Source organism: Agelaius tricolor, unplaced genomic scaffold (genome assembly GCF_023055355.1).
Source record: "Agelaius tricolor isolate 1412-34295 unplaced genomic scaffold, bAgeTri1.0.p SCAF_20, whole genome shotgun sequence".
NCBI lineage: Eukaryota > Metazoa > Chordata > Aves > Passeriformes > Icteridae > Agelaius > Agelaius tricolor.
The window spans coordinates 2,880,014-2,904,994 of NW_027269280.1; the positions used below are offsets into that span (position 1 = coordinate 2,880,014).

The 24,981-nt window shown below is 47.2% G+C and overlaps 1 protein-coding gene across 8 annotated transcripts in view; it reads right to left on the reverse strand.

Moving 5' to 3' along the window:
- KDM2B (lysine demethylase 2B) overlaps nucleotides 1–24,981 on the reverse strand; it is a 103,703-nt gene that overhangs the window by 8,153 nt on the left and 70,569 nt on the right. For all 8 annotated transcript variants that reach the window (XM_071445048.1, XM_071445049.1, XM_071445050.1 and 5 more), the window contains 2 exons: nucleotides 7,462–7,686; nucleotides 4,188–4,331 (listed from right to left, as the gene is read on the reverse strand). In XM_071445048.1, coding sequence (XP_071301149.1) covers nucleotides 4,188–4,331; nucleotides 7,462–7,686 — 369 coding nt within the window. The remainder of the gene's footprint in view (nucleotides 1–4,187; nucleotides 4,332–7,461; nucleotides 7,687–24,981) is intronic.

Below are 24,981 nucleotides of genomic sequence, written 5' to 3' on the forward strand. Positions count from 1 at the left end.
CCACCCCTCAATGATGTGGAGGGAGGGACGCTGGCCAAAAACATCTGACAAAGGGCTCAGCTCTGGGCCTTCCATAAGGTCAGTGACAATCCCAATCCACACCCTCTGCTCTTGGAACAACAACAGAGAACTCCCCAAGAGCCCAAGCAAACCCCCAAACCCAGGGCTGTGACTGCACCATCTCCAAATGCCCTCCACAGCTCGGGATTGCAGAGCCCAGCCCTGTGTCCCCCAGAGAGGCCCAGCCTGGTCCCTGCTCAGGCAGGGCTCTCCCATCCATGTTCTCCCTTACATTAACCCCATGGGCATTTTTAGCAGCACAGCACCCTGCACTGTAATCAAGTGTTCCTCAAATACTTTTCTTTCAGGATCAGGACTAGCAGTGCCAGGCTGCAGCCCTCCAGCCCATGGTGGCTGCCAAGGCAGCTCAGAGCAGGCTCGTTCATTCAGATGGACACACAGAGCATTTTGCTGTCTGAAACAAACTTATGTTCAGTGCTGTTACACTCCAGCCAAAGCACAATCCTGCCCTACACAGCTGGAATGCTCCTCTCGTCTGGATTTTCACACAGGAACCTGGAGAGCTTTCTCAACAAGGAACAGGCATTTCAGAAAGACTTTTCTGTGAATGAAAGGCAGAGCTAAGATACACCCTGCACACACACACACATACACACACAAACTCACTGATGGCACATTCCCACTTAAGGGTTTCATTACATACTCAGAAATAAATAATTTGGAAAAAAAAAAAAAGAAAAATATTGATTTATTACTGTTGTAGACAACAAAAACCTGCTGCTGTCCAGACTAACAGCTGAGCACTGGCAGCAACAGTGTGGCTGCAGGAGACAGGAACAAGCACGGGCAGGGATCTGCAGATTTTTCATGTTTCTGAAACATTTCCTCCTCTCCTCCCAGCACAGGGAAAAGGAACTGGCTGTGCAGGAGCAAGCCCTTGGATTTAGGAACTGCTTCCTCCAGTCCCTGAGCCAGACAGCAGCCATTCTAGTTTCACCATCCAGTGAGAGTGATGACATGTCAGTCTCTCAGCAAGACTCCTGGAGTTAATAAATAAGTAAATGAAGTGGGCAGAATTTAAATACTGGTTTTATCACAACTGTGTGCCTTTGAACCTTCTTTCCCATGGTAGGTGTAAGATACTCCAGGAGTTGTTGTATACATCTCTGCCTCAGGGGAACAATTCCTGGCCCAAGCCCAAGTTGGGAACAAGTTATTTCCCGCACTGAATATAGAACAAGTGCTGCTGAAGGGAAGCATTACAGCTCTGTCCCTTCTGTGAAGTTTAAGGAACTGAACAGATGTGAGGAACTGTAAGCAAACTAATTAGACACACACAAACCTGCCACTGAATCTGTCCCAAGCCTTTCAGGCTGGGTGGGAGCCAGTTCTGAGTGTTTGCTGCAAACAGCAGGTGGGTGTCTGAGGCACAGCGTGAGGCATCACAGAAACCTACCTGCAGCACCAGGGCAGCAGCTCAGACCTGAGCACCACACCCCGTGCTGGGGACTCCTCCTGCAGGGATATGGAGACCCCAGGATGCTGATCTGGCATCCCTGAGGGAGAGCCATGAATTCAGGCAGTGCCCAGACTGAAACAGGCAGTGAGACACACCTGGGCTGAAGCTGTGCTGGAAAAGGCCCTGTATCCCTGCTGCTCTGACCAGGCACCCAAATATTCACTTCCATTGTTATCACCACATTCAGCTGAGATGGAAAAGAACAGGCTCCTAGTGGAGAAAGGAACCCCTTCTCCCTAAGGAAACAGCTTCAGATGCTGCACTCAGACATGCTAGCCAGCAATGCCAGCAATTTGAGATGAAGCAAGAAAAATTCCCCACTCTTGGTTCAACTCAAACACTGTGGAACAATGCAGGGCAGTGTTCATCCCAAAATCTCATGAGCTCCCTCTGGAAGCTGCGCTGTGCTTGCGAAACTCTCACCAAGATCATTTTCATAAGAAACCCGTTCAGCAAAACCAGCTTTTGTGTTGGTGTGGTATTTTCAAGGAAAGAAGGATGTCAGGAAGCTCCTGTGACACTTGTGAGGACATGGAACACCCTGCTGTCCCCAGCTCTGTGTGTGCTCTGGTACCCAGGGCCCCCACAGAAGCCCCTCAAGGCTCAGAGTGCCAGGGCACAGGTGCACCTGAGCCACCCTTAATTTAACTCCTCAGAGAGGTCCTCTGCTGTTTCATGGAGAAAAACTCCCAAAACATGAACAGCCTAATCAGGGAGCTGGAAGAAGATGGACTTCAAACCACAACCAACCTGCCCTGGAGAATAAATCACCCCCTGCATGCACCAAACTACTGCACAAGCTCTGGGAGATTCATCTTGGAGGGAACTCACTGCACATGGGAATAAATTAGGAGAGGACACCTGCACTGATCCAGCTTGTTCCAGTCTCCCCCAGCAGTACATTTGCCAGACATTTAGCTGGAGATGACCAGCAGTTCCCATGGTGCTGTTTCCCCAGTGGGACAGGAAGGCAGCTGCCCTGGGGCTGGGGCTGCATCAAAGGCTCATATGGGCTCCATCCTCAGGGCTCAAGGGCTGCAGCAACATGTAAACATGGCTAGAGATTTCTGCCTTGCAGGAAATCATGGAGCCTGGGAATAAAGAGCAAGGAAGGATCTAAGGAAGAGGCTCCATTTTCCTTTTGCTGTTCTCCTGAGCAGTCTCCTCTCACCTTCCAAGATGAATCTGAAATTCTACCAGTGCTCTTTTGCCTCAGGAAATAAACAGCACCAGTTGCCCAGTTACCCACCATTTCAGCTCAGCAGAGGCAATAAGAAATCAAAATAAAAGCACACAAGGCACACAGTAAATCTCCCAGTGCTTAATTGTCAGGAACAGCCAAAGCAGAGCTGTTCTTAGTTACCAAAAGCTCACTCAGAACACCACGCACGTGTGAGACAGCAAACAGCCCTTGCCTGACTTCACAGATCTGACCCACATCCTGTGCTAGTCCCAAATGTAGTATGGGGAGAGGAAGTCATACCTGAGCTGCCACTAGACAACAACTGCCCTCTGAACTCAGCCCTGAGGTGCCACTGACCCTGCAAAGGCAGAGATGGGGGTGCACAGGGCACTTCCAGCAAGGGTTGGAACAGCAAAGCAAAATTAAGGTACCTCTGAAAATGAGCAGCTCCTTCCTCTGCTTCATCAGCCCCCAAAGTTTTGTTTTAAGCAGAGCCAAACAAGCAAAGCTCCTTTCCAGAGCCCATCTGTGGCAGGAACTGAGCACCAGCTCCATGAATCAGGGAGAAGGCTCTGGTTTGCCAGCTCCCCACATTCTGCTCTAATAAATGACAGCACAGAGCTCAGGAGAAATGAAAGGCCAGGAGAGCTTCAGCCAGGCCTGCAGAGGAACACACACACACCTCTCCTCCCAGACAGCCCAGAAGGGCCCAAACGCTGCTTGGGGGGCAGCTGTGTCAGAACACATTTGCCTTGGCAAATCACTTTAACCATAAACAAATCAGCAACAGGAAATGGCTGATCAGCTGAAAGAAACCAGCTCTGGAGAAAGGCAGCTTCTCAATGCTAATGCAGGAAGATATGCCCAAAATGACACTTTTGTTACCAGCAAAGAATACAGCTGCTCACAGGACTCAAGTCAGCCAAGGGTGAGCACTCCTGCAGCCTGCCACTGGCTCAGGCTGCTCTCCAGAGCTGCACTCCTGCTCCAACAGTTGCTCCCCACATCTTCAGAGCCAGCTGCCACCCTAAGGCACATCTGTGTCCGGACCTACACGAGCAGCCAATTGTTCACCTGTACTTTGTGGGACTCAGGAAGAAGCTACTGACATGGATTTGGGAATATCTCACCCTCAAGTACAGGCAGATTGCTCTGCCTTCCCCATCCCAACTCAAACCTCACTTCCTTAAACAAGGGGCAAAGAGAAAGAAACAAACCCACGAGATCTTCACACACTCCAAAGCCAGGGTCCCAGGGAATGCTGTTACATCAAGGACCTGCCTGCTGGTCAGGGCTGTGCGTGCCACAGAGCTCACCCTGCTCCTCACACCTGCTCTCTGCTCCCTTACTCACTGTCCAAAGATGAAAACCTAAAACATTCCCAATTTCTGTGCACCACTTTTACATTAAGGTGATAACTAATTCAGCTTTTGTTTCCAACGTGTATCACATCCTTGTACTCACCTTAAGGCATCCTGGGTGTATGATTTCATTACAAATGGAGCATTCCATTAGCATGAGATTAAACTTGCTCTCCTCCTCTTCCACAGTGTCCTCTTTCCCAGCTTCTCCACACACCAGACACACAGCAGTATGGGGCAGCACCGGCTGTTCACGGGTCAGAAAGAACTGATCAAGATATGGCAGACATGGAAACACAAGAGCTCAATGTGCATTTACAGTACCCATAATTTATTATGGATAAATTATTGTGAAAACTGATATGAAGGCAAAAAAAAAAAATTGTAACAAATTAGGGCTGGTACCAGATCAAGCTCTATAGAACATTTCACCCTGTAGCAACACAGGCTCAGGGAACATTACTGGGATGGATGAAAATGCATTTTTGGTGGGTTCCTTGAATCTGTGAGATGACACAGACATTGGCATGCAAGTCACTTCAGCAGTGTACAATGGGAGGGGAAAGAATCACCCTAGAACAGCACTATTCACATCCATTAGGTTTCACAATCCGAGGAGCAATTTGGCAGCTCCCGTATTTTACAGGCAGGGCAGACAGATGTTATGGGACCTGATCCAGGTCTCACAGCAAGCCCACAACAGAACCAAGCACAGCCCTTTTCCTGACTGGCAGTCCATTATCCAGGGCCCTGCTCCCAGCCTGAGCACTGCAAAAAGCTCTGCTCACTTGGAAAGAGGATTCTCTCCTGCAAGTGTCACAAGTGAGATCACACAGATTTTTTTTTTCTTTGAGGCAGAAAGGGAACTGCAGCATCTCACATACCTGTCACCCATGTCAAAGCACTGAATGCCACTTTAATTAAAAAGCCACCTTTTTGCTAATGATTAACAAAATTCTGGTCTGCAGCAATAAGGTATAAACCTCATTACAAAAAAGAAAAGGAAGAACCTAAGCTGCCCACAAAGGGAAGTGCCATCGACTGGGCTGCCAGTCCTTAACTACCACACAGCAGAAGCAGAGATGGGGCTTTCCCAGCAAGGATCTCTTGTGGATAGAGTGAATCAATCCCTAAGAGAACACCTGCACACCCACCCAAATTTCAGCATCAACAGTGCATCCTTCAGCAGTTTCAGGCAGGGGGAAGCCCAGCTGAGCGAGCCATTAGAGCACAGAGCATTCTGCAAACAGCAGTACAGTTTTTCTTGCAGGGAGCAAGGGTGTCCAGGCCATCTCCTCCGTGCCACCACTGCCTCTGTCCTGGCTGTCACAAGGTGTCCTCCCAGCCCCACTCCATGCAGCAGTGTCCCAGGCACTGCTCTTCCCTTCCTGATGGAACTGGTGATGCAGAGGAGGTTCCTGCTCTCTGAACAGCAGCACCACGGGCTCTCTGAAGGCTGCTGAGCTTAATGAAAGTCTGTCTAGTTAATATTGTCAGTGTTATTAACCAAGGCAAGCACAGTCCCAGAACTGTAGGGATCATTACTTCCATACAGCTTCAGCATCTTGCAGGGTCTTTTTGGCTGGAAGCTGCTGGATATTATTACAGCTGAATTGTTAGAGAACAAGAGCAAAGCCAACAGGACTGCTTACAGAAATGTAAAGCACCTTGAAAGGTACAACACTGCAATTCCTTAATTTTCTGGGCCTTTGCTGCTTTAAGAATTTGTAATAATCTCCCTGGTATTTGCACCAACCTAGAAAGTGCAGAGAAGTCACTGTCAGTGCATGTGAAAGTGGGACAAGTAATCAGAGACCCCTGGCTATCTCTGTCCTAACTGAAAGTAAAACTCTAGGCACAAGAAGAGAAATAAATCCTCACTGGAAGACAGAAGATGACTACACTCAGCTAGAAGAGAGCCCAGATCATCTCCAAAAGGCTCAGCCTGTGTTACTGAGAGTGAAACAGCTTAGTATGAAAGTTTCCTTCATCAGTGAGGATGAGAAAGCACACTGCAGCCCTAATTTAATCCTTCCACTTAAAAGGCAGCATGATTTCACTATTTCTTGCCCCTGGAGAATAATAAATTCTTCATCCATGCTGTTCAATTCATGCCACACTCCAGGAAATCAAGTGTTCAAAGAAAAGACACTTGAGCTGCAAAAGCACTCTGCAGAAAGGTGGATATTCTGTGTACTTTACTGAAAGATCCAGCAGTGCTGAACCCAATCCTCTGTGTCAGGAACAGTGCAGAGCTTGGCACAGAACATGGAGTGAGCTACCAGGAGCAACTCCTGGAAACCTTAAGTGCTTATCAGTTTTTTATCACTGTTAGGTGAAGTCATTTAATCACTCCACTTTGGTCATCTCCTAAGACTTAAAAGAAAAACCTCCAAATACTAAGTGAAGGGAGCTGTAATGAGAGAAATCAGTATAGATAGGGTGATATTTCAGTTATGAATAAACAACATTCCTTTCCTTCAAAAAACAACAACAAAAGAAAACCAATCCCATAACAACAGCATAAACAAGACCTTCTAAAGAATTAAAGTAAAAACTAAAGCTGATTTTTAGCCTTGAACAGAGTCACTGCAGACATGAGACCTGAGAAGAAGCTCCACAAGCCAGCATGGCAACTACACTACAGATTCAAAAGCTGCTTAAACAACTTAATGGAAGATTAATCTGTCAATATTTGTTAAACAGAAAGCTATTGCTTGTGACTCAAGAAGCTCCTAAGTAATGTATCACAGGAGCCCAGGAAACTGACTGCCTGCTTGCCCTGCTCTGATGCTCTGTCCCTGACAGCCATTTCCAGTCCCTGAGGAAGACAAGACCCTGGACTGATGGCTCTCTGCCTCATCCAGACCAGACCCTCTGCTCTATGCCTAAGTAACAGCAAACAAATTGGAATTCAGATCTCTGGGAGCTTGGGGCTGGGGTCATCAACACCAAAATCTTGGAGGCTGTCAGTCAAGGATTTCTCTCATCCTAATTTGTGTGGATTAACACGGCATAGATGATTGCAGGGCAGCTTTTCTCAGGAAATTCCAACATCCAAACCAACACATCTCTTCATCCTTAGAATCAGAACTTCCTGCTCTTCCCATTTTCCCCCACATCCCAGAGTTTGAGGATGATTTGAGCGCTGATTTTTGATGTAATGACAATCCCCACCTCTACACTGCTAAAAGGAAAGTTATCCTGTTAAGTTTTAGTAGCATTCTGGTTTAGGATTTGAGCAGGATGAGAAGCACTGGGAGAAAGAGATCTGAGCTGGGAGGGCAGGGAGAGCTCCCAGCCCCAAACCGGTCAGCCAGGAGACACAGCAGGAGGAAAGGACTCTGCAGGCGAGCTGCAGGCCCAGGCACACTCACAGCTATGCACTGCCTCATGATGCAGGACTGCTTCATCCTGCCGGGCCCCCCGAACTTCTTCATGTCCTTGCAGAAGTGGCACTCGCCGCACTCCGTCCGCAGGCACGCCTCGCACTTGCGGCATCGCGTCCTCCGCCGCCGCGCGCCCGCCGTGCTCCGGTTGGCAGCGAGCTTCACCGCAGAGGCTGCGCCCAGCTTCCCCTTGGGCCGGCCAACTGCCCTGTTCTGCAAGAGAACACACGGGGTCAGCTGTGAGAGACACACACGGGGTCAGCTGGGAGAAACACACACACACACACACACAGGGGTCAGTTGTACATCCAGCTCCCTGCTGAGTCTGTGCTAAACTGAGCCCTGTTAGTGAATTACACACACACAGGTAACACAGGTAAAGCTCAGCAGATGCGTACGGTCACTCTTAAACATAAAGGAGCTCCATCACTTTTCCAAGAAAGGATGGGCCGTAAAATTATACAGGAGCCAGGACACAAATGAGATATCCCAAAGCCAGAGCAAGCCCATTTCAACAGGAGGGCAGGGGAAAAAACATTTAGGCACAGCTCAACACCACAAGATCAAGTCCTAAGTGAGGCGCCTGGCTTAGGTCCACAGATGATCTGTGCCAGTGCTGAGCTCTGGACTAGAGATATCTTAGATTTGTGCTCAGGTTAAACCAGAAGGACTTCCTCCTCTGCTGAGTCCAAGCAGCAGCAGAAGGGTTTGGTGGTTAGGTACAACAGAGAAACACTCAGCCAATGGCTCAAGCCCCAGTCATATCCCTAAAAAATCAGGAGAGTATGAACTACTGCCAAGTAATAAAGTAGGAAATAAAACACAAATGCTACAAAACCCTTCCATGGCAGCTCCCCTCCTATCCAACACCAGCAAGTGCTCAAAAACAGAACACCAACTGATGATGTGCAAAGGCTAAGAAGGGCATCCCAGGTCTAGATTTCAATGACCTTTAAGACAGAAACTAAAGGAGCATGAAAAGATTTGACATTATTAGGTTAACTGCAACATATTCACTCTGGACACCCAAATTTCATGTTCTCATCAGAAACTCCCTGTTATACACAAGAACTTACAGCTCAACCAGACATCACTAAATACCATGTAATTGTATGGAGCTAATTATGCAAGAATTGGCTTGGCTCATACTGACCCCTGACAGCTTTCTCCATAAAGATGATAATAACAGGACTGCTAAGTTCATTTGGTTTAGCATTTATACAACTCTTCCATTTTCTGCACATCTCAGCATATGACCAACAGACCGCCCAGTTTCACTTTCTGTTTCTGTGGAATTCTGGGCAATCACCAGGGCAGGGGCAGCTTGGCTGTAAGGAGCCATGCAGGAATTCCACCAGAGTTTTTAAAAGAAGAGATGTGCAAACATCTCTTGTACACTTGGTTGTACAAAAGCTTCCCTAAGTGTCCCGCTGTACAACTCTGAAGAGAAGCCACACTGCAGTGTATTTGATCTTCCTCCCAGCTGACTTAGCAAAGCTCCAGTGACTTTCTCTAAGCTGCAGAGAAGTGCTGATGTTTTAACAGCCTCCATCCCAGGAATCTCAGTGCTGGAAGAGCGAAGAAGTCAGGAGCTAGACCCCTTAAGTCTTCTCTCCTACAGACTATCATTACTGAGGTGGGAGAAAACACTACTTAGTCCATGAGGTTGCAGAAATTTCTGCAAAGTTTTTAATTCCACTCCTCCAGAACAGATTTTGCTCCGCGTGCAGGCTGAAGCTCGCTGTGCTGCGTGAACACGGACGAGCAGAGCTTCCTTCCCATCGGCAACCGCCGCGGCCGCCTGGATTGCAGATCAATGTCAGACACTCTAAAGGATAAATATTTACCTTCTAGACCAACTTTCCAGCCTCTCAAGGATAAAGTCGGCTCTGGCAGGACTGGCTTAGAGGCAGCCTAGATAAGAGATAATTTTCTTCCTCAGCATGAATCACTCCTCCATTCTATTAGAGTCTCCTTCAGCTAGGAAGGGAGGCGAGACACGAACCGAAGGCTGGATAGCAGCGGGAACAAGTTAAACCAAAACATGCACAACAACCTTGGCAGCTCCCCTTGGACAACAGCACATGGAAGATTCTGTGTGAGCACCTGACTCCTTCCTACTGGGAAGCAACATGATTAAGTTTGAGGCAAACAACAGCTATGACACCGTGAGAATGCTGTTTTTAAATGCTTTCAAGGAAAAATCAAACTCTGTACTTTTCCAGCTGAAAGACAACTCCTGCTTCTGCCACAGTGATATGAGCCAAGTCCCAGTTCTGAGGACAACAGTTTAAGTGCCAGGACACTGCAAAGACACAAGTGATAAAAGGCATCACTTGAAAACAGAATTTGAGAATCGTAAAAAGCCCAGAAAAGCAGGAAGGTGAAAGTACAAGAACAAGCCTGAAGTCAGACCATACCACACAACTCAGATTTTCTTCCAGACACCACCAGAACACAGCAGAGGTGCAGACCTCCATCTCACCATATGGAACATTCTTGCCTACCCAAACCTCTTCACTGCTCATTAGCAAATTGTACTAGCTGGGTTTGTACTAATTTACCAACCAACCAATCCTCAATCCAAGCCACGTTTTCACTCCAGGATGTCGCAGCCAGCAAGGCTGGAGAGGCCTTGCAGGAATTCCCATTCGTATCTAGTTTCAAGGGGCTCCAAAAGTGGTCGCTTAAAAACCTCTACAGAAGAAAATCTGGCCTGGGATTCAAGGGGGTAGAAGGAGCCTCCAACATGGCTTGGGGTTTATTTAGCACATGGCAGACAGCCAGATAAATTCCAGGTCGATGTTAGTGAGGAGATGCTGCAGGATTTCCAGCTCAGACTGCAGTTTTACAACATACCAGGCCTGGTAATGAGACTGGGTAAAATCTCCTTCAAGTTCCTGTCCCCATCTCTGTAGTGCCACTTGCCACCCTCCCAGCACAACTCCACGGATTTGTCTTGCAAATAATGAGCACATGGCAGGGGATGGCAGCACTCCTTGTGCTGGGTGCCCAGCAAACAGCAGCTCCAGGGCCTGAGGCTCAGGACTGGCTGTCACACCCACTGGGGTGACACAATCTCGCTCCTCTGGAGGGGACCCCAGCATCTCCTTTCCCAAGGAGATGCAACTCTCAAGCACAGCCTGGACCTGATGACTCTGTAGCACCCTACAGCTGTCTCTGAGAGCTGTCAAGGAAACAAAGGTTGACCCAACCTGAAGATTTTTTCCCCCCCTTAAACCTTACAAGAGAAGCCAGGGAGCTGAAACAGATCCTGCCTGGAATACCATCACCAGCCACCATGTTCTCATGTTCTCCATCCAACATCCCCACAAGAACTGTGCTCATAACTTCCATGGCCATAGCAAGTCTTCAAAAGAGAGGCAGGGGGATGCTGGAGTGGTGACAGCCACTCTGCCAAGCTCTCCACAAAGGCAGAGCAAGCAGCTGCTGAAATGTATTAGGATTAATATCTTAAATTCACATCTCTATTACTCTGAAACCTAGGAAGCTGGTGGACTTGCATAGGACACCATGCTGGGTTGTTTGCTTTGTTTGGGGTTTTTTTCGTTTTGGTTTTTTTTTGTTTCTTTTGTGGGATTTTTTTGGTGCTGTCCATATTGCTGCTATGACACAAAAAGGTAACTTGCTGCTGTTCCCAAAGCAGACACAGCACCTGGGGGTGAACGTGGGCCATCACATGTACTGTCCTATGCACTACAAAACCATTTACAAGTCGTGAAGTTGGGCTCACCCTCCCACACCACAGTGCTTAAACATGCCCACCCCTCCAACAGGAAATGCAGTGATTTTCTGAAGTGCTGGCTTCCTACAGACCCCACCAAATTCAACACAGTTAGGGCACCGGGTGAGGTGGTCACCAGTAATTAAAGAGTCTCTCAACAGGGCTGTGCAGATCTGGGAATAAACTCACCATTCTAAACCAACCCTAGGAAATTAGCTACCTGGAAGCCTCTCCTCAGAACATGAGTTTATCCTGGTTATGGACAAACATTTGGCTGCTGGGCAGTTTCCACTGCCTTCTTACAGGTACCTCAGCACACTCCCACATGTCCCAGCCCTGCCCAGCTGTCACTGAAAAACCACAAGCAGGGTCAGAAGGACCAGAGGCACTAAGGAATGGCCTCTGCCCTGAGCACAACCCTTACTGCAACAGGAACATAACCCTGATGTTTACAGCAGCAAATTTCTAACCTTCACAATTACAAAGAACAACTCAAAAGACCTCGGGCAAACAAAAAAACACCATGAACACCAAACTTTGGAGAAAATACTGCAAGAGCTATCAGCCATTAAATGCATCATTAAATAGGTGCTGATGTTCCCCAGCTGCTGTCCCAACACCAACTGGGATCTGCCAGAGATGTCACCAGGCAACTTCACACACAAACTCCTCCACCCTAGAGAGGAGGATCAGCTGACCTTGCGACCAAGTCCAGCAGGAGGGAGGTCCTGGTTCTCACAGCAAGGCTGACTAAGCCTGCAGCCTAGAAACAAGCTCTTCTGCAAGGGGCCTTTACCTGGGCACAGCTCTTATTCCACCACTCAGCTTCAGTGACCTGCTTTAAACTCCTGCCAGCAGCACCAAACCTTTGTTTCAGACTCAACATCTCCACAAAAAAACCCAGAGACGTGTGGGGCTGTTCTGAAGGGCTCCTCAGGGAGCAGGTCAGCGAGACCCTGGAGCACTTCACTTCAACCAAGCACAGCCTGAACAGCTCATGTAGCATCCACAGTGTACATGTCCTCTAGACAACACCTTTTATGTGTGCAGTGCTCACTGCTTCAAGGTGCTGTGCCACACAAATACATCCCTTGCATTTGCAAGGCAGCAGTGATTTCCTTCTGTAACACACAGACAAATTCTGATTATTCTCATTTACTGTAGTTTGACCACATCCACACAACCATAACAGCACCCAAAGATGAGAATCCAGGCCTTGCCAGGTGCCAGTCCCGAGCTTAGAGCTTTATGTGGCACTGCATCCTAATTCAATTGTTTTAGCAGAATTAGGATAGCCAAATCTAACAACCACTTGTTTCTTTAAAAGGTCTGATAAATAAACATTAGGGGGAAAACATTTTTTACAGAAGCTACATGCATTAACCCACAATTCCTAACTGCTGTCACCTAAAACACCACCCTAAAGGGGCTGGGTCGTGGGCAACACTGGGCACTGGAGACACCACAGGATGGCACAGCAAAGGCTTCTGGTCAGTTAGCTCTCTGTCCTTTCCCACTGCACCAGAGGTGCATTTTTCCATCCAAACAGGGTGCAAGTTCTGGAGGACAAGGCTACTGTGTGCTGCCCAGGGCAGTGAGCAGCGCTGTCCCCTCCTGCTCCAGTGCCACACTCCTCTCCCAGCCTCCTTATGCAGGGAGTTCTGGCGTTCCCAGTAGAAACCCAAACTGACATTCCCAGCAGTGGTGCACACCAGGTAACTTCACCCCAAAATATGGGTACTGGCCTTGGCTGCCTCAGCCTGTAACACTCACACTGCCAGGCACTGCACAATCACAGAACTGTTCAGGTTGGAAAGACCTCAGAGATCATTGAGTGCAACCATTAACACAGCACTGCCATGTTCACCACCAAACCACGTCCCCAAGTGCCACATCCACACTATTCCTAACTCTTCCACAGATTCCACCACTTCCCTCAGGAGCCTGGGAATAATCACAGCCAAGTCAACAGTTCTTCTGTATTAAACCCTTACATCTGTTTAGCAATTAACAGAAACCCTTCTCAAAGGAAGAACTCAGAGGAAGAAGGAAGGACAGGATGATGTAACTGCAGGAATGCAGTGGGGCCAAGGAAGAAGCCAGATTAAGAGAGCAAAAAATCCCACTGATGCCAATAACATCCTTAAAAGCTGTATTAACTGAAGAGCACATGCCAACACCACGGACCGTGTCTGACTAAAGCCTATCTCCCCAAAAATCTGCACATGCAAACTCCAGGAGAGCTGTTTTCCTCTCACAGTGAGTGTTTACAGTTACATCACCCTCCTTCAGAATACACTCCTGCTGGGGTGGAGGTGTCCTTCAAGTCCAAGGTCCCTCATTAAACAGCAGCATCGAAGGGATAAGGAAGGCACTGGAACTTTTTCAGTCCCAGCTATCCCAAACCAGCATTAATCCTCTCCAGATGTTTACTGCCACCATCTCCCCCACTTCATACCTACAAAATCCTCTCCTACCACAACCAAAGTAGGTCCTGGTGACCCTTCCAGGTAACCACACAGAACTCCACTACTGAATCAGACTCATTTCCCACAAGAAAATAGAAAGAAAATAAAAGTTTATACTTTGCAGGTTCATCTGGGTGTTAATGACACTCCAGCAGCTTTTCTGCCAACATAGCAATGTTGTTTAGGGTGTGATAAACTGGCACATCAGTGCCACTGTCACTGCCCCTGTTTATTTTCCTCTGGTGGTGAGGAGGCAGAAGTTAGGCCTGGAGGGTGGAATAAGATATATTGGCAAAAACATGCTTTGGGAGATAAGCTTCAGCAAAAGTAGGTGCTCTTAAAACAAAGACCCCAGTAAGTTCTAGATTCGGGGCACAACACAGCTTTTTTTACTGCTGCTTTGGGACAAATCCCCCTGCCCCAAACAGGCATGGTTTTCTCTGTTTACACAGTCAGAAATCAAATTTATTCACACCAGGAGCAACACAGCAACCTGGTGGGCTGGGGCAGGTGCTGCCCATGACACAGGACACAGCTCCAGCACCCACCCTCTTCCAAGCCCCCAGCACTGCTGGCAACTACCACAAGTGTGGTAAATCCTGTGTGCTCTGTGATATAAAACTCCACAGTCTTTTTGCCTTCTTAGGTGAGACACAGACCAGGGAAAGAGGAATGAAAGTCAGCATAAAAAGTGACAAAACCTGTGGCTTCTACCCAAGCACTGAAATTGTGCTGTTCAACTGCACCCTTAGATGTGAAGCACCTGTTACACATAAGGGCTATCACCGTAGAAAAAGCAACATAATATTGATTTGACATGTCCTGTGTAGAAAAAGAGGGTAAGCAGACATTAAAGCAGGCCTGTATGAAAATACAGCTAGAACTACATGAGGTGTTTTACCACTGGAACAGTTCTGAACAGAAAGGAAAACATTCCACAGCTCTTTGGTACATAGGTCACTGCGTTAAGAGTTTAGGACCAGACCAAGTTTCTTAATAAACTCCAAAAGAAAGATTTCCCCTGTCTTGCATTAATTTTTGTTTTAAACTTCTAAGACACAAAAATGCTATGAAAGCCTCAGGTTTTAGAAGAGTTGAAGAATCCCAGAACATAACCAACTTTCCAGATTCATCCAGCAAGAACCAGCACCTCCAAGCAACAATTTCACAGCTGGTACAATACAGCTGAGACCAATCTGCTCTCCCAACCATTAGCTCTTTTTAAAAAGTGTGCAGTGATTGCACCAAGACACAGACACAAATGGAAAAGGCCTGGCATGAGAAAAAATTTTAAGAAAAGAAGAGGACTGGGACATTTAACTGCTATATCTGAGAGCACAGCAGTGAACTCAAAAGCAGCACAGGCCTGCACATTCACACAATCCTCAGAATTAGGTAAAGGCTTAATAAAGTTACTCATGCAAACCTCAGCTCAGGCTCTTGGACTGACACTGACCAGGCCAGCACAGCACCTTGTGCCCCCCCAAGGTTTCTGCATCAGCTCTGCCATCCCTGGGGAGCACCCAAGGCTCACCACCACCCCAAACTCCGTTCCGACCCTGTTTTCTTCGCACGTTTCTGAACCAAAACAAGGTAAAGTTGTTCAAAACAAGATGGGTTTTGGAAGATAGTCTCAACACCTGGACTATGTAGAAACTTGTCTCTAAAAAGAAAATATCAGGCTATTTTAAAGAGCGAAACACCTCGAGTTAAGAACAAAACTATCAAGTTTATGTTTAAATTACATACACATGTTTAATACTATTCCTGGTGCATTTTTAATTGCTTAGGCAGTTCTTAGAGAGTAAAATACGCAATCTAGAACATATGTTCTGGATTATTTTTCACAGATTACTTCATAAATTTAAGAAGTTTATTCTCCTTCCCCCACAGGAAAAAAAAAAAAAAAAAAAAAGCCTTCAGAGAGAATAAACCCTGCAAGTATTAATAAAAGTTCTCTTTTCATTCCGGCACACATCCTTCTCTTTCTTCTACATCCCTCGTCCCTGGGAATGGAAAGGAGGCTTTGGCTATAAATCAAACGAAGACAAGGTAGCCAGGCTCAGCATCAGACTCTCCCCCAAGTCCCGCAGCCCTCTCAGCTATTTGAGGAATCTTAATAGGAAAAAAAATAACAATTCTGCCGCGGACAGGGCAGCCCCCGAGAGGCAACAACCACCCGCTCGCGGCGCGTTCGGGGCCCTGGGAGGTGCCGAACTCGCGGTGCCCGGGGCGCCCGCGGCGGGCGAGGCCGAGCGCCCCGGGCCGGCCCCGCGGAGGCTCCGCGGCCCCGCCCGGCGCGGTCCCTGGGCGGGCGGCGCTGCCCCGGGGCCGCTCCCGACCCCACATTGTTCCCGTCCCCGCGGCCGGCGCGGCGCTGCCCGGCCCGGCCTCCTCCCCTCCCTTCCCGCTGCAAACTTCGCCGCCCGCCCCGGACCTGCTCCGGCCCCAGCTCGGGCCCCGGCCCCGGCTCGGGCTCCGGCTCCGACTCGTAGTCCTCCTCGTCGGCGCTCGCAGACATGGCCATGGCTCATGGTGGGCCCAGGCGGAGCCGAGCTGACATGGCTGGAGCGGCGCTGCTGGCGGAGCCCCGCTCCCCGCACACACACACACACATGCAGGAGGAGGAGGAGGAGGAAGGGGGGCCGTGCATATTCATGCCAGGCAGCCAGGAAGGGGCTGGCCCTGCCGGCACGGCCAATCGCGGGCCGCTTCCACACCGCCGGCCTGCGGGGACAGCGGGCACCGCGCGGCCGGGGCACCGCGGCCGCCCCCCGCACACGGCGCGGCCGGGGAGCGGGGGCTCGGCCGCCCGGCCGGCAGTCAGTCCCCCGGCGGTAACGAGCCCCGCGATGTGCCGAGGGCCGGCGGGGGCGGGCCGAGGCTCGGGTGTGCCGAGCGGCGCTGGGCGGGGAGGATGCGCGGCCGCCCGCGGGGCGCTCGGCGCTGCTCGGGCTGCTCAGACAAAGGAGACGCGCACAGACACACACACACAGACACCACACACACAGACACACGCACACACACCCTGCACCGCGCTACCTGCTCGCTCCCCTCCCGCGGCACGGAACCTCCATTCCTCGGCAGGAGGAAGGCACCGAGCAAACTTCCAGATTGCAAGCGGCAGAACCAGCGCTGGGATAAGATGAGGCGACCCGGCTGGTGGAGCTGCTCGCATCTGGCCTCACGCTGCTGCTCCTTGTGCAGGCACCCCCTCTTTGACTTGCTCCAAGGAACCATTTCTAGCCGTGCTCTGATCATCCCGCCCCGCTGCTGGGGTTTCACAATGCAATGCCCTCCCCGCAGTGTGACATGCTACACATCGGTCACCTGGGGACCTGTTCTGGATCCAAAGGTCCCGGGCCAGCACCTCCACATGGACACTGCCTTGGCCCTCCAGAACTTGAGGGTCACAGGCCTGTATTTGAGTGCTGGAGATTTAAATTTCCCATTGGATTTATGGGCCTGCTTTCAGGGGAAATCCCGATTCCACTCAAGTTGTTAGGATTTTGCCTCCGGCTCCTACGCCCACAACACAGAATTAAACATGAGATTAAATATTTGCATGTGCTGAGCAACCAAGAAGCCATAAAGAAGCACATCTAATGGTCCTTGCATCAGGATTTTTGCCAAACTAGTTTCAGCTCGGTTCCCTGGTCTGAATTACCACACGGCACAACCACTCTGGGTAGCTCAGAAGAGGCAGCAACAGGCAAGAGCTGGCATGGGAGCAAGCAGCAACACAGCCCTTGTGACACCAGGATCCACACCGAGCCTGGTCCCTCAAGTTTAAGTAACAAAACACAAACTTTAAACACATATTTACAGGCAATTGCTGATAAAGCCACGTGAATCGTGTAATTATGCCCCTTCCTTATTTTCAGTACATTAATAACCACTGAGTGCTGTACTCCTGGCCTTGCCAACTCAAACTCAAATGATGGGTAGGTGATGGTGTTCTCCCCATCCTGCTCATCCACCATGCCGGGAGCAAAGCATTTACTCCCAACACTTGAAGGGGCTCCCAGAAGGTGATGGGATGTGCTCAGCCTGTCTCCTCAGGTTTCCCTCTTCCCCCATTGTGCTCCTACACAACCAGGAGCAGGAGCAGACGAAAGCTGAGGCACGAAAGGCATGTGCCTAAGGCCTTGGCTTTCAGAATCACAAGGTAATATCAGAATCCAATGCTTTCTGGAGGAGAGAGGAAGGGGGGGATGCATCTCATGACAGGCCTACAATGTTTTCAAGCACGAGCAAGAACGTGGCTCCAGCCGTGTTAGCGGTGCCATAACACACCTGGCCTGCAGCAGCAGCAGGAGCAGGAGGACAGATGACATCCAGAAGGAAAATGCCTGGTCCCACACCTGCCCCTGGGCAGACCAAGTCTCCACTAGCCCAGTTCCCTGCAAGGCTCCCTCTAACCTGGCTCACACCCGTCTGTCCCTCCGGCCTTTTGGCTCCCTAATCCAGACGGGAGAAAAAAATAACTTGTGACATCCCCCAAGGACAATCCACCAGTCACAAAATGTCACTCGCGGCAAATTAAATCATGACAGAGATCATCCTACTCCTCTCAATCTGCAACACATTCCAGCACTCCTGATGTTGGCATTGGCCTCTCCTGGCTGCAGCAGGTTCCTTCCCAGGGTAACCCACAGCACGGCCACGCTGCCCTTGCAACAGCACCACAAGTGACAAGTGAGCTCTAATTACAGAGCCAGAGTTAGGACAGACAGCTCACACATGCCCAGATCTTGGAATGATTTCCAAACCCTAGGTAAACTTTGCAGAGATGGTGTTTAAAAAACTGGGATAGGGTATGATATAAAATAGCAAATTGGGAATCAGCAAGGGGGAAACAGTACAATAAAATAATTGTTTCTGATTATAATTGCTCTCAAAAAATCTTATCCTGTACAAGAGCAGCTAACCATTCAAAGGAATATTTAATACACAGAAGGAACTATTAAGAGAGCATTTTCCAGCTCAATTCTTGCAGCTTGTCTGCACTACAGAACACTAAATTACAACAAATAGTGAGCAACCCTTGTGTGAACAGCATCTAGCTGACCAGCCTGGTGGAGTTTACAGCAGTTTAGAACACAAAATAAGCAGCAGTGACCCCAGTCCTGCCTGCAGTGGCAGAACTGTGTCCCTACTTCAGCTTAGTGTGATACAGTTCAGTAATAAATAACATCCTTAATTACACTGCTGAATGAGCCATAGTGAAAACTGCATGAAAACAGACAGCACCTTCTATTTTGAACTGTTGCTTTGATTGCACCTCACCTGAAGTCATATATAAGTCTCATCAATATCATAATCTTCTCCACAGAAACCAATTATGTTGTCACAAACTGAGACAATAACCTCAAGCGAAGAATAAACAGCAGGAGCAGATGAGTGCCAAAGAACCAGATTTTATTCTCATGCAAATATCCTTAAGTAGTAAAACCAAGCTGGGGGAGGACGACTACAACCCCTGTGCTGTACTCACTCACTCCTGAGCATCTCCTGTACCAACAGATTGCAGCTGCTGCTGCCAGCCCTGAGCAGGATCTGTGTTTTCCTATTACACACTAGAGCTTACGATGCTCAATAATGAAGTGAAATAAAGTTTTTTATGTGGCACAAACACACTTCTGATTTAACCTTCCCTTGAAACTTTTTATGCACCTTTACAGAGTATTATATTTAGCTGGTATTAGAAAAAATATTTACACAGAAACAATTAGATCTCAAGTAGGTTGATATGCAAGTCCTTGAAAAAAAGATGTGATTTGAGCTGCTGCTGCTTTCTGTAGGCCAGCACATACATTTTTGAGAAGGAAACCCACTGAGATGTTTATGAATCACAATTATTGACCTGTATCAGAATAAGAGAGTTACCTAGTAGCTTTCTAAGGTTCATTGTTTTGGTGTAAGTGTCCATTCACATGAAATACGATCTTAACTGTTGGCCTGGGCAAATTTCATGACACTTTTCTCAAGAGTTTTAACCAATATTTCAGTTGTATTCTCAACACTAGCAGTGACAGTCTGACAGGCTAAATATCCACAATCTCACTACTTCCCATCTACTTCATCTGAACTAGGACATAAGAGTTGTCATCAGATGCACTGAGTATCTGTCACAATCTTTTCAATAGAGTCTGATTGATCAACTTTAAATCAAATAAAGTAAAGCAAGATGAAATAATATTGACTGCTCCCTCCATGCAATGGTACTGCTCATACTTCCCTAACCAGTGTCCAGCACTGATCCAGGAGAACCCAAGGCAGCAAGGGCTGTACAAACCCTCCTGGAGGACACAGCCTGGGCCACTGCAGCAGAGGAGCAGCACCCAAACAAGAGCCCAGCAAACCCTGCTGACAGGAACTCCTCACTCATAAGCCTTAAAACCCAAACAACGCTTCCCAAACCCCAACACCCTGTCCCCTTAAAAAAGCAACAAGTAAGACTGCAGAATGGTGAAACATGGACTTCATCTATCACACAAAACAGACTCTTCTCTGCAGGAAGAGCCATGACATGACTGGGACTATCCCCTAGGAAATGAGGGAAATCCTGCCATGCTTCCTTCTTCCACAGAGCCTTATGGCACAAAGCATTTCCACAGCACAGTTTGTGTCTCCAAGAGCCATGTTCTGTCAGCATATGCAAAAACTAGAGAAGGAGGTTCCTAAGAAGATAAGCAGTGAGTGCCATGCTGTGGAGGAACATGCAAATAGATGTGAAAGAGTGGATTAACCGGAATAGGAAACCTGCTTTCCTGCAAGAGGCTCAGTGTGCTCTGACACACAGCACAGCACGCTGGGAGAGTCAGCTGTGTCCAACGTGTGGGCAGCAGCCTGAAAATCCAGAGACCAAACCCAAACACATGGTGAGCAAAGGAAAAGCTCAAAAGCAGTTTGCCTATGAGGGCTCATTGCTCATTGTTCTCACCTACAAACTTGACTTGGATTTGTGGGGTAACATCCAGGACTAACAACTAAACCACACCAGGCTAAGACTCACAGCTTTTATTGGAATGTACCCATATATTTTGTTGTATTTGTTATTTTCAAAAAGGAGAGCATTGCTGTCCCTCTTCTATCTGGTCCACTGGTGCCTGCAGGAAAGTCCTGAAGTTGGAACAAGCCCTCATTTATATTCTCAGCAGACTTTAATTTCTATGTGCTGTGGAACTAAGAGGAAGCCATCTTCTTGGGGACAGAACATACAATTCAATTTTGTTCTGAAAAGTGCACGCAGGATTAAGGTCCATAATTGCACGGCCTGTACTGTGGAATGACAAACGCCTTCCCCACTGCTCTGCCAATGTGCTTGATCCAGAAACAAAACTATTCACTTTCAGATACATACTCAAAGCTTGGATTGCTTTGATGTCGAGGTGGTGGAGAGCAAAAGGATGTTGGAAGTCTTAAACCAGGTTCAAACCTTAGGCTCTGTTGGCCAGCTCAGCCATAAACGTAGGCCAGGCTCCTGGTGATAAAATCTGAGATCTGTCAACTCATTTCACACAGACTGTCTAAGGAAAAGGTCTTAAGACTACAGGAGTTTTCATCAGCACTTATACTGTCATGAAATAAAGAGAAAGCTTCTGTCTTGAAAAATGGTAGTCAGGGAGTAGTTGGGAAAAATTCATATAACTGAATATTCGTGTCTGTGGTAGAAGAATGACAATGGGGAGGAATACATAAATCTTCTTGTATCGTATCTGGAGCACAACAGTTGGAAAACAGAGATGTCTGTTCATTTCTTCCCCAATCCATTTAGATTTCTAGTCAGAGTCAAAATGGCTCTAATTTACCTGTTTGATGTATTAATCACATAAAGGCATTGGTCAGATTTCAAAGCAAGTGGCTGAGAGTTGATAAGAAGTGAAAATATTAAGTCAAAGATGGAAGATTAAGAAGGTGCTCATTCAAGTCCTTGCTATTTATAATTACTCCCTGAAGGGACACAATATTTCAAGTACAGCCTCTTGAGGTGAGAAATAATCTGTCAAGTCACCAGGCAAAGGTGTTAGAAAAATACTGAGGCAATAGGCAGTGAAGCTCTTTTGCAGAGTCACGGAGTGGAGTGGGCTGGAAGGGACCTTCAAGGCCATCTTGTTCCAGCCCCCCATGGCACGTTGGATCCACATCCACCAGACCCTGGAACTGCTTGGGTCTGCACCGAGTTACTGCACAAATGAATTTGTCTGGAGGACTCATGTGTGTAAGAGACTGAAACAGCACTCAGGAAAGTAAACAGGTCAGGCAAGGAGCTGCCTTCCTGGGCAGTGCTGCCCTGGGAAAGCAGAGGCTTGACAGGAACTCCCAGCAGCTCTCCCTCCCTTGCTCTGTACCTCCAGAAACCTTTGGTTCTGGTGCATCAGGTTTTTTTCCTGCCTCCAAGTGTACTTAGCAGGGGAAGGCCTTAGTTTCTTATGTGTACAGCTACTGTGGGAAGTCCCCTAAAAAAATATCCCCCAAACATCAACTATGTGGTTTTGCGTTTTAATAGATTTGTCAGGAGCCAGAACTGGGGTATTTTTCTTGAATATATTTCAGCTCTCTCCTACCACATGGCATCTACTATCCTACAGTGTAAAAGAACACAAATTATTCAAAATTATTTAAATCACTGATTCCAATCACAATTTAAATCAGTAAAGAGAAAAACAAATTTAAATTGATTTAAATCCTCGTTTTCTTTTGTACTTGTGCTATTTTCTGGGAGAAAAGTAATTATTAGCATCTGATAACTATGAAGAAATGCCTGATTTGCAGTAGATTATGAACTTTATAATCAGGACTTTTTATCAACAAAAAGGATTCACAATACACACATATTTGTATATGCAAATCTCCTTGTAGACTACTGGCATTTAAAATTGTTGTTGACACCAAACAGAGTTCAGGCTCTGCTGTGTGGGATCATTTCAAACACCTTTAAGCTGGTGCCTGGCAAGAATGAAATGTGACAGTTTAAATCTCCTTTTTGCTCCTGTACCACTTGGAATGACTGATGGAAAACTTATTTGAATCTCAACCAGAAAAATACACCATACAACAACGTAGCCAGAATCTCAACCAGTAAATACATCATACAACAATTTACACAGGATTGTTTTGCTGTCTTATCTACCTTTATCTTTTTTATCCTTTCCAAGCTTTTTCTAACACCAGATAGACTCGATTTTTACTTTAATTCTTAAGCGCTTGTTTTTAATGATCAGTATGTGCTTTCTAATACATTTGTATTCCCACAGGAAGTTCCCTGAGTAGATCTCCATGGAACTGGCCTGTCCTAGGGAATCTGGCAGAGTTTTCCCACTGCTGCTCCATGGAATGTTGCTTTCCTGGTGGTAGCCCCGGGCAGGCTCCTGAAGCTGATGCTGGTTTGATGTTGTGCCATTTCTACGTGCTCAGATCTGTTTCAGACACCACTCTGGTTAAAACACTAATTGCTGTAACGAGTCCCTCACTGCTCCTGCTTCTCTGGGTGGAGCTGGCCCAACGACAGCTATGGCAGGAATTCTTAGTAAGCAAGCAAGTAAAAACTGGAAGCACTTATTCAAAGGTTTTCAGGAATGTTCTTTGTCCACCTCACACCTCTCCCCCTGAACTGAAAGAATCCCTGATATAAAACAATGCTCAACACTTCTGGAAATTCACACTGGTTTCAAGTTAATCAAAACACTCCATTGTACACTTTACCGCCTAATTTTTGCATACAATCGAATTTATTGTGTCCACTGATTCTTAGTCCGTTTCCTTACTATTTCTTAGCTTTGATCCAATGCATAATGTCACATAAAATTGAATCCATAAATAAAGGAGCTCTGTTATTAAAAACAGGTAGATTTTTCTTCTCTTCCCAGCACTTTTAAGGTGAAACACCAAAAAGAGGGAAAAAGTTTCCTTGCTGGAAATGGTGGCAGACATATGAAAGTACATAGGGACATCTATGGGGTCCAGATCTGGAGATGGTGGCTAATCCTGCTGAATTTTATTATTTAAAATACAGGTTCATTCTAAAAATCTACCACCCTTTTCATCACAGCTATCCACTGTTCTTCTTGTGTGCTCTTTGGTTCAGACTGTGAACAATGATCTGAAATCTTACTTCCAGCCTAAATCTATTTCTGGTATGTTTATATTCACTTCTTCCCATGCCAACATTGTCCATTAGCTTCAATAACTCTTTTCCTGCCCTGATGATTCTGTTCCCTGAAGTCCACACACAACAATCATCTCCCCCTTCAACTCAGCTGGGCCATGCTGAACCAGGCATGTCCTGCCAGTCTCTGCTCTCCAACATCATATCTTGAATATATGTGCTTGTGGAGTCCCACATTCACCCTCACCTCAAAACTACCGATAATAGAACCAGAACAGAGTAAAAAAAAACAAACCCTCAAATGTGTGGTTTTCATACCAGAAAAGACTAAGCTGACTTGTGATTTTCAGCTTGGAAATAGAGGAAAAACTACTGAAACACAGTAATGGGGCATAGAAAAAAAATCCTTGACAGCAGAGAGATGAACACAGACCTCATTCAAATTTCTCAGAATGCATGATACAGAGGGCATGAAGTGTATTTATGATATTAAAGGACAGATCTGAAACAACATAAGGAAGTACTTATCTACACAGAGCTTTATTAAACTGCAGGGGACACTGGCACAGGATGCTGAGGAGATCAAAAAGATCAACAGGTTCCACAAATTATTAGGTAAATTCACAGAGAGAAAAAAATTCTGCTAGGGAAAACTAAGCAGAAAAGATGAAGATATAATCTTCCATCTCAACAGGGACGATAAGCAAAGGGAATCTCTGTATTTCTGCTTTGTTCCTACGACTCCTTTAGCAGTGGTGACAGCAGCACCAGGAACAGGACAGTGCCACAGGACTTGGACTGGTGGAACATGACTTTCCTCAGCCCCAGGATCAGCCTTTTGCTCTGCCTCTCACAGATTAGCTCATATGAGTTAATCCTTCTTTCTCAGATCCATGGATGTGTCCGTAGAATTCTCCAAAAAGATTTCTAGTAAAAATAATGGGGTACAGACTGAGCTGCTGTAGGACAGAACTCACTGATGACACAGAAATCAGATGCTGCCATCCCAGAAGGGCCCTTTCAATGTGATGCCTTCCTGTGACCAACCCAACCCCAAAAAAACCAACCTGAGAGATGCCTTCCTTTTTTTTTTTCAATGATCACTTTTTCTTCCTGGTTCTCATGCCCTGATACAGAGCTATGAACATTATTTGCACTGCCAATTGCAGGGAAACTGGTGTTTA